We start from the raw sequence: 10,281 nt of genomic DNA on the forward strand, positions 1-10,281 counted from the left end.
GCTTGTTTCAATGCAAAGTCATGCCTTTTGGAATGAAAAATGCACCAGCAACCTTCCAAAGGTTGACAAATCAAGTGATTGCCGGACTTGACAATTGTGTCGTATACATTGACGACATCCTAGTATACAGTGATACTTGGAATGATCATCTGAATCATTTGCGAGCACTGTTTGACAGGCTGGACAAAGCCAATCTAGTAGTGAATCTGATGAAGAGTGAATTTGCCAAGGCAAAAGTCACATATCTTGGTCATGTGGTTGGTCAAGGGCAAGTGCTACCAAGAGAAGCCAAGATACAAGCTATCTTAGACTTCCCAATTCCCACAACTAAGAAAGAATTGCTCAGATTCTTAGGTATGAGTGGCTTCTACAGGAAATTTGTTCCAAATTTCAGTACAGTGGTTAGTCCTCTGACAAACCTGCTGAAGGCAAAAGTGAAGTATGTTTGGTCTGACGAATGTCAAAGATCATTTGAGAAATTAAAGGCCATTTTGGTGAATGAGCCTGTTTTGGCAGCTCCAAACTTCACAAAGCCATTCAAAGTAGCTATTGATGCATGTGATGTTGGAGTAGGAGCAGTATTGCTCCAAGAAGATGAAGAAGGCATCGAAAAACCAGTGTGCTACTTCTCTAAGAAACTCAATAGATTTCAGAAGAAGTACTCAACTATTGAAAAAGAGGCCCTGAGTCTCGTACTAGCCCTTCAGCAGTTTGAGGTGTATCTAACCAATGGAGAGATTACAGTCTATACAGATCACAATCCTCTTGTGTTTTTGGAGAAATTCAAAACAAAGAATCAAAGACTGTACAGATGGAGCCTAATGCTCCAACCATTCCCTTTGAAAATTGTACACATAAAGGGAAAGAATAATGTAATTGCTGATGCTCTATCAAGAGTATAAAAAGTGAAATTATTCATGATTTTGACCAAGTGTGTCATTTGAAGAAAACATCTTTGATGTTCATTTATTTTAACATGTTCGTTAAGTACTATATCTTTGTACACGATAACTGTAAATGATTTATCAAGATGACTTTGAACAGTTAAAAGAAAAAATAATCATAAAGAAACCTTTACTACGGTAAAGCTTTCTTTTCCCTGGTGGGGGAGGTGTTACATATATGAATAATTGTAGAAGAATTGTGAAAGCAATTACATTCATCTATTAGTTATTTCCCTTTAAGGATAGCCAAGAATTGTAAAGAACATCACATCATATGAGAGCAGGAGATCACATCACATCATATGAGATCACTTCACCAGATCAGATCAGAGCAGTTTATGCATCAATGAACTGTTTGCAGTTATTTTGAGAAATTATCAGTTCTCATCGAGATCATCAACATCATCAACCTGTTCAATGAACACGCTTCAACCCATGGATTACTGAAATTGACTGTTAATCATCATCAACATCGTCTTCACGGACATTTCAACTCGTAGCAGTGACTCTTATTATTCATCGGACTTCAACATCAGTTTCATCATCGCCATCATTGTGAATTTTCGCCAGTCAACTGGGATTTTTATCATTTGGATTATTACTTGGATATAGCATCATCACTTCGGGATTTTACATCGGACACTTCAAGAGATTTATGTAAGATCATTATTTGTTTTATTTTATGTATAATTATTTCCTGTAATAAAAAAAGGAAAATTCAAACTTTATATTTAAAAATCTTCTTTGTTATTTGTTGCAGTATCGTAACAATATTTTATGCCCCCATGTTATCTCTCTCTTTCTTGTTTTATCTATTTGATTCTTTTATAATCTGATCGCTCTGTCTCCCTCTTCTGTTTCCTTTCTATTAATCCCTGCCCCTTCGTACCCCTGTCTTTCTATTCAACCTTCCTACAGTGTAAAGTCTGTTATCTACCACCATGCTCTGCCTCTAAATGTACACATGTGCCCCCTCTTTCCTTCTTTTATCCTCTGTTTCCTTTCCATGTCTTTCTGTTCAATCATTCTAAATGTACATGTATCCTCCCCTTCTGTCTCCCCCTCTTTCATTCTTTTTTCCAAGGTGTTGACCAACATTTGCCACTCTCCACCAGTTGTAGTAAAATGGGTACCTGGTACATGTAGGAATAAATCATTCAATGCTTGAGTACCTGGGGGCCACTTTACAAAGCTGTTCGTAACATATGAGTAACTTTAGGAACGACTGGTGAACCTTTTACACGTGCTTAACCATCGCCAATGAATGTACCATTTGCCACTAGAAAGGATCACCAGTCATTCTTAAAGTTGCTCTTAACTTACAAAAAGCTTTATGAAACACACACTAGGTTGGTGTTTCATATTAAGCTGTTCGTAAAATACGCATGACTGGTGATCCTCTCTTGTGCTATGGGACATCCCTATGTAATTGGTATACATGTACATGGTTGACCTATTACATGTTCCAGTCGTGCGTAACTTTACGTAACTTTATGAAACACCCACCTGATCCTGGTAGCCATATAACATGGGGTAATTGCAAGCAGCATTCAAATATTGTATTAAGTTCGTTATTAATGATTTATTGTTATTATTGTCTCCCACTCTGTAGTTCTACTGCATTGCCTGTATCTGGGCCTGCTACAAACACACCGCCAGTGTGGAGCTGAGAGAGATCGAGCAATGTCCTGACACAGAGGTAAATATCCTGCAAACATTTGAATTGCTTGTTCTTGCTAAAGGCTAAAGTACCTATGTAACTTCTGAAGGTTTCCATGGCAAAGAAGAATAGTGTAGTAGGTTTCACAGTAGACCATGGACATGTATCTTTCTTGGGCAAAATTTCAGAGATTGGGTAGTCCTTTTTATGACCAACATTTACCTAAGATACATGGTGTAGGTACCGTGAAACCTACTACAATAAAGTACAGTACCTAATTGAACAAATTCATTTCCAACTTGTACAGTGTACAGTACAGAGGAGGGGGTAGATGAATACATGTAGATTATAGGAAGAATAGCTGAAGGAAGTGGATGGGGATAGGAGAAAGATTTGATTAACAGATCAACTAGATATATGGATATTATGTAGGAGAAGTAACAGTGGTAGTAGTAGAAGTAGTAGTAGTATAGTAGTAGTAGTAGTAGTAGTAGTAGTAGTAGTAGTAGTAGTAGTAGTAGTAGTAGTAGTAGTAGTAAGAGGTGGTAGTAGTAGTAGTAGCAGTAGCAGTAGCATAGATCATCAAAATACAATATTTCAGTTACCCCAAAGGAAATTCAGGGAATCCTGAATTATGAAAAGAGGGCAAGAAATAATTTTAGAAGATATGTGGGAATCGTTTTGGCATTAATATTTTAATCATTTATTTTGCAATACATGTCAAAATGTTGTATGTATACTTAATGATTTGACCTTTTTTATTTCAATTTCAGGCTCTCCTGCCTTCTTATGATGAAGCAATCAAAATCAAGATAGACAAGCCCCCTCCACCACCAGCCTACCAGGAATAGGCAACATCAGCAACAAGAGTTACAACATTGTCAACAAGAGCTACAACAAATTAAACGCTTTAAGTCTTGAATGACAAAAAAATATTTGCAATAGTATTATTTATGATTAAAGAATCTAAGAATAAAAAAAAATAACTTTGGTGGGGCTAATAAGCATTTCTTTCATGCATCATATGATGTTGACATTAAATCAACACAATCATGCAATGTTTCAATCCCAAAATGAAACGTTTCCCTTTTACAAGGTTAGGAGGAGACTTTGTAACATACATATAGTCATAGGCTTCAGTCTTATGTCATGGTAATGGGAATATTTCTTCATCCATTCATTGACTTCTAGGGACTTAATTAGAACCTAAGGTAAATGTATATATACCATATATTATACATTGGTTAAGAGCTGTATAATGATACGTATTCCTTACGTAAGTCCTAAAAATATTGAAAATTTTAAGTGCTATGGTGTTTGAGATGAGGGAGGATAGTGTTGCGTAAGAAGAAATTTATCAGTGACATAAAAGAAGAGAAATATTTCTTTGATTCGTCACTTTTAGTTGAATATTTATGTTCTATTAATAATAATCATTGCATACTTGACACCATCAGAAAGGATATTTGATTTTTGTATGATATCTGCACAGTACCTCTTACAATTGCTTGAGATTGTGAACGAAGTCGGCATTGAAAAGTTTCGAAATGTTCTTTCAAAAGAAGTAAATATCACTCATTTTGATGATATCAAGCATGTATATGTATTATCAGATTTGAGAGAATAATATCAAACTTTGATATTTTTTTTATTTTAGATAGTGAAATTTGAGGAGTTTGATGCTTATAAATATGTATCATATACTACATGTGATTATATTTACAGAAAATGCATAAAAGTTGAACAACAATTTGCATTATAATCTCTTAATTTTCACTTCTTTAGTATTTCTTTTCTCTCAGCTTTAGTCTTTTTTCATTTTCTCAATTTTTGTTCCATTTGTTTTCCCCTGCATATTCGCATTCCTCCTCGTACATTAATTTTCACCAGATTCTCTTGTATTCATTTCCAACCAATTCATCATATTTACATGTTCCTATATGTACTCCGCTGTGTAGCTGTGAAAATCACAACAAATCAGAGATCTCTGCAGAGGGGAAGAGGCAAAGCGCCCTCTTGCAACAGTTTGTATATTTTGAGTGTTTTCCATTTTTTTAAAGCTCCACTATTGAACAGTTTAAGAAATGTCACAGCAAGAATTCCTCTGCACAGCTACATAAAACAGTAGACACTTCATGCCAAGTTTATTGCACCAATCATAAGGAGTAGTGGTTCTGATGATTATTTTGTAATCAATTTTGGTTAATTAGCAATTCGTAGTGATAGTGAATTGCATGTGTCTAAAAATGCCATGGAGTTGAACATACTGTGATGAAGTGATTTAATGATTTCCACAAAAAATAAGGTCTTTCAGCTTTCTGTGGGCTACAATATAAGTTATTGTTGGTATGCCTGGTTTCAGTTTTGGCTAAATACACAATCTCAGTATCTGAATTATCATATTAAGACTTATAAGAGCTGATTTCTAAGTTTGATTGCATTGTATATTACATATTGTCAGTCTTAAAAATCAACCACACAAAAAATCGCTAAGCTTTATAATACATGAGTAAACCTGAAAAGGCTAGTGAATGATGTGTATATCTAGAATACAATCATTTATTTGTCTCATCAAACTGGTCAGACTTGAGCCATTTGTGGTAATCATTGTCAAAAATATACTTTGAAACATGGGCTAAACAATTTTTAAAAATTTAGAAGAAAAAAAAAGATTGCCTGTAAATTAATTACCAATTTATGTGTGAAAAAAAATGCTTTTAGAAGCAAAGCACACATGCTGAAACTGTGTTGTATGATAAATGGAAATGGGCAATTTAAATATGAGGACTAGTCCTTTGTGCAAAAGGAATAACTGAAGCAAAGAAATTGAGATAGTGTGCCAGGGGGTGGGAATATCACTTGAAACCATAGACTTTATCTAATGTAAAATGAATTGCAACAACAGAGAAAGAATGCGCTAGGAAATATCCATGTGTTTGTGAGTGATTTTCATTGTTAGGCATCGCACAGATTTTATTGTCACTTAATAAACGATTATCAATAATAAACGTACATTCATCCTTGGATAAACACTGTTTTATTTTTGAGTTTTGACAAAATTTTTGACATATCCGTGTGATGGTTAGAAAATTTATGTACATAGGGGTGAGTCTATAAAATAACTATGTCCGACTCCCTGTTTGTAGGTACTTTCTGAAATGATTTCTCTGTTTCTACATCACCTCAATTATTGTACTGCTCTCAAATGTTACTGATGTAGATAAGATGTGGTGAAATATTGGAGAGAAATATGGGTCTTTTGAACAAAAAGGTTATTTTAGAGAATACCCATCTTTTTCTTTTCTCAATTTATAAAGAGTCTAACAGTGGACCCCCTTTCCCACCCCCCCCAAAAAAAAGAGACGCATGCAATGATGTGAATGATGGTTGATATTGGATGCTGTTCACACTCAAACTCCTATCAGTTGGAACTGGTTATTGGGCGAGCATGGATGGTGTGACTGAATAGCAATCTTAGGATGCAAAAATTCTAAAGGTGAATGTGCCTCCACAGAATCTCTTGTCTTAAGTTTAACCAAGTAAATCTGAATGAGCTAATTGACTAGGAGAGTGTATGCTGCATGCATTGCATGGTGTGGTCACAAAATGAAGAGAAAAGATGCAGATTTAGTTTGATATGCACAGAGAAATAATGGATGTTACATTTCCTGAATGATGCTGTGCTGTAAATTGAAGTAAAATTAAACTTAAAAAAAATCAACTCTAGGTCTCCAGTTATACACATCCTTTTACAGACCTGTGTAAAAACAATAATACCTAGGATTATGTCTGCTCATGTTTTCAAGTTTGCTTTATTGTAATAATGGAACCTATTTAAAAGGGTTACTCCAGGCTGAAAATTTGATCAAAATATGCCAAGGAATAATCATGTCAAATATTTGCTTTATTCCGGTGAAACAGTTCTAGGTCAGTTTTCATGAATATTCATGAAGCAAACTGATGTCATATCCCCACTTATTATTTTGTATTTTATAATATGAAATTAGGTTTATTCAAAAAATTTCCTCCAAGAACTAAAAGATTGGATTGACAATTTAGTGCATTAGATATTCTTTGCTGCAATTTATTTCATTATAAGAGAGACATATCATTCAAACATGTATGAAAAAAATGTAAACAATTGGGATTTCATGTAATAAAATTAAAGAAAACAGAAAGTGGGGATGTGATCATCAACCCAAATGATGAATATTCATGATGGTGTGCATAACTGGTTTTACAATATATTGCTAAAACTTTAAAATGCAAGAACTTGCTATAGTATTTTCCTCTGATTTTTAATCTTTTTTTTTTCATTTATATATTAATATTTTCAGCACAGAGTACCCCTTTAATCTACAGTAGGCTTTTGTCAGGGATCGGCCCACAACGCCATGGATTACATTCATGTACATGAACATTTTTTTGTTCTGCTTAACCTAATAATTATATAAATTTGCTTTTGATCTAAAAACATACCCCGAAAGTGCATAGTTGACTTCTGCATTGTTCTATTGACTTTTATTATCATTTAAACAATTTTTTTATTTCAGTTGAAAATCAATAATTGATGAAAATTTTGTTTTGATCTAGATCTATACAAAACATACATGTACATAATGGGTTGCTGTGTGCAACTAGAACGAATATAGACTTACAAATAGAACAAAGATTTGTGATACTAGGGGCCTGGGAATGATTTCTTAAAGAGGCCTGGGCTGAAGGTTTTTTTTTTTAAGTTTGACAGATTTAGACAAGCAAAAAACAATTTCCACTCAGGAATGAAGCCAATTGTAATCAGAAATTGACACACCCATTAAAAAAGGGGGGGTGCTTGCAGACGGAAGGGGATTTGGGTAAAACCTGTTAGGGCCTACTAGCACACAAACCAAATTTCCAGAACACCCCTACTTCCTAGGTCATGGTTTTGGAGTTTTTTTCCTCATGTCCTATTTCAAATTATCGTTTTAATTCCCTGAAAAAAAATCCTAAACTGAGCACAAATTAAGACAAGGCAAAATGAAGTTTCAATTTTACTTTTATGGTAGGCCTAGTCCTAGTCTGATTTTGCAAACATTATCTGGAAATATGATCGAGATTTATCCTAGAGTAGACCTCTGTCTATTTCACAAATTCTTCTCTAGAACTATTTTTATTTTTCATAAGTTATTTTTCATTTTAAAATCGTTGGCTTTTCAATAAAGTTTCACCAAGGTCAAGGACCCTCAAGCACCACGTCCCAGACCCAGACTGTTAATAAGTGTTATTTTCGTTTCTTAGGTTACAATGGATAAGGGGCGAGATGACCTTTTGATTCTTTCTTGAATATGTGGTGGCTCTGATAAGAGCCGTTTGGTTATTTCCCAGCTAAACGAAAGCTGGTGAAATTTAGCGGGAGGTGGTATATTTGGTCACAGCCTTCGTTCCCTCAGATACAGCATGCTTGGCCAGTTCTCCTGGGAGAAGTAGGCGAACGGCAGTCTGGATCTCCCGGCTGGAGATGGTGCGACGTCGGTTGGCTTGACACAAGCGAGAAGCCTCCCCAGCGATCCGCTCGAAGACATCGTTGACGAAGCTGTTCATCACAGACATTCCGCGGCTCGAGATGCCAGTGTCTGGGTGGACTTGCTTCAGCACCCTGTAAATGTAGCTGCCGTAGCTCTCTCGTCGACGGCGGCGACGCTTGACGACGTTCCTACGGCGACCTCCTTTTCCAGCTCGCTTTGCTCCCTTTCCACCACGCTTCGGGCTGCCTTTGCGAGGACTCCCCTTACGAGGACTGCCCTTCCTTGGGCTACTCTTCGATGGACTTCTTGGCATCTTTCAGTAGTTCGTAATTCGATTGAAGTTAATCGGAAAACTATGCAAGTCACTTGAAACGATTTCCTATTTATTGGATATGTTATGCAAATTAGGGACCGTTCAAGGGAGGTGAACTGGCCAATCATACCACGCACAATAATGTAATGGAACTTTTGACCAATCACCGCATCGGATCCTAACACAAACGAGAGCCAAGCGGTCCAGTGCGCGTGTTCAAGCCACGCCCAGATTGTGCAATGAACACCTTATTTGCATGAGAGTGCAAGCAGAGCGGTGAATTTGCATAAACGCATTTTGCATGCGGTCTAGTAACAACTCCCCCCCGACATCGACATACCGCTGTACAAATAAATATCACGATGCTATGCACATTTTGACCACATTCGTCGACCCCATCTTTCCAGTTTTCTTTTTAATTTCAGCAGGAACTACCGCTTTTATCTAACATTTACTTATTTCCCCTTCTCATTTCATTTTTAGGCCTATTGTTATTACAAACAAATGAACAACAGAAGAAAGGAAAATCCTTTTTTTTCTTGCATCAACCCAAACTTCCAAGTTCCAGACCCTCACCCCCAAAATTAAAAGATTCAAACAGAACAAAAGTAAAGATATAAATGAAGAATGAAAGAAAAGAAGAAAGACAGACAGATAGGAAGAAAGACAGACAGAAAGGAAGAAAGACAAACAGAAAGAAAGAAAGACAGAGAGATAGAAAGGGAGAAAGACAGAGAGATAGAAAGGGAGAAAGACAGACAGATAGAAAGGAAGAAAGACAGACAGATAGAGAGGAAGAAAGACAGACAGATAGAAAGGAAGAAAGACAGACAGATAGAAAGGACAAAAGACAGACAGATAGAAAGGAAAAAAGACAGACAGATAGAAAGGAAGAAAGACAGACAGATAGAAAAGACAGGCAGATAGAAAGGTAGAAATACAGACAGATAGAAAGGAATAAAAAATGGAAAAGAAAGAAGGGATAGAAAAAAGAGACGGGCAAAATAAAGGATGAATGAAATAAATGGTGGGAGGAATACTTGTGGGTACTTGTTACTACTAGAGGCCATCGATTTTGAGAAAGAAAAAACGCGGACATCGTGAGATGTGATAACCCTCTAGCTATCTTAAATATTATCTTAAATATCGTGAAAGATAAGAAGGAAAAAAGATAAGAACGTTTTCAGAATACCACTTATCTACATTCTGTTCTTATCTTTTAGCGCGCTTTGGTATTATATGCGCGAGTTGTAAATTTACGCGCTCAGCATTGGGTGGAGAGCAAGATAAGAACAAAGATAAGAACAAAAGATAAGAAAAAGATAAGAACGTTTTCAGAATACCAATTTAAGAAAGTGACGTAGATAAGAACAAAATTAAGATAAGAACGTTTTCAGAATACCGCCCTTGGTCATTTACAAAACCGTATTGCCCTACATTTTCTGAATATCGGGAAGGGTAGGTATATTGTTTGTATTTTCCTCGGTCTCAATGCGCGTATTTACTTTGCATGCAGCGCAGAGACGACGCAAAATATACCTTTGTATTTTATATTTTCCCTGGTCTCACATCCGGGCATTTGTGGATGCGTATAAAGAGATACGCTTAATAAGGATCCGCCCACCAACAATATACGTCATAATAAAGACAACGCTGGATCAGAGCGCTTGCAAGTACGTCATAATGGTAAAGTGCAGAGCTTAGACAATAGAACTCTATTTTTAAAAGAAATATCCACATTATCATGATTTTTGCTCTAGATATCTGATTTGGATGATAATAAAAATATTGACTGGCTCTTCTTTCGGGGAACATCAAATATATTGCCCTTAAAAGACCCATATTGCCCTCGTCTAA

General features: G+C 36.0%; 2 protein-coding genes across 2 annotated transcripts in view; one reads left to right on the forward strand and one right to left on the reverse strand.

The window, feature by feature from the left end:
- The window catches only part of LOC121430636 (lysosomal-associated transmembrane protein 4A-like), a 35,995-nt gene extending 30,379 nt beyond the window's left edge, over positions 1–5,616 (forward strand). Inside the window, exons 5-6 of the mRNA XM_041627954.1 lie at positions 2,557–2,643; positions 3,378–5,616. Of these exons, the coding sequence (XP_041483888.1) occupies positions 2,557–2,643; positions 3,378–3,455 (165 nt within the window). The 3' untranslated portion in view covers positions 3,456–5,616. The remainder of the gene's footprint in view (positions 1–2,556; positions 2,644–3,377) is intronic.
- Positions 5,617–7,854: 2,238 nt separating this feature from the next.
- Positions 7,855–8,982, reverse strand: LOC121431025 (histone H2B.2, sperm). The gene has a single exon (XM_041628488.1). It carries the CDS (start codon positions 8,422–8,424, stop codon positions 7,993–7,995), a length of 432 nt encoding a protein of 143 aa, XP_041484422.1. The 5' UTR covers positions 8,425–8,982; the 3' UTR covers positions 7,855–7,992.
- Positions 8,983–10,281: the final 1,299 nt, after the last annotated feature.

Source organism: Lytechinus variegatus, chromosome 17 (assembly GCF_018143015.1).
Source record: "Lytechinus variegatus isolate NC3 chromosome 17, Lvar_3.0, whole genome shotgun sequence".
In the NCBI taxonomy this organism is placed as follows: Eukaryota; Metazoa; Echinodermata; class Echinoidea; order Temnopleuroida; family Toxopneustidae; genus Lytechinus; species Lytechinus variegatus.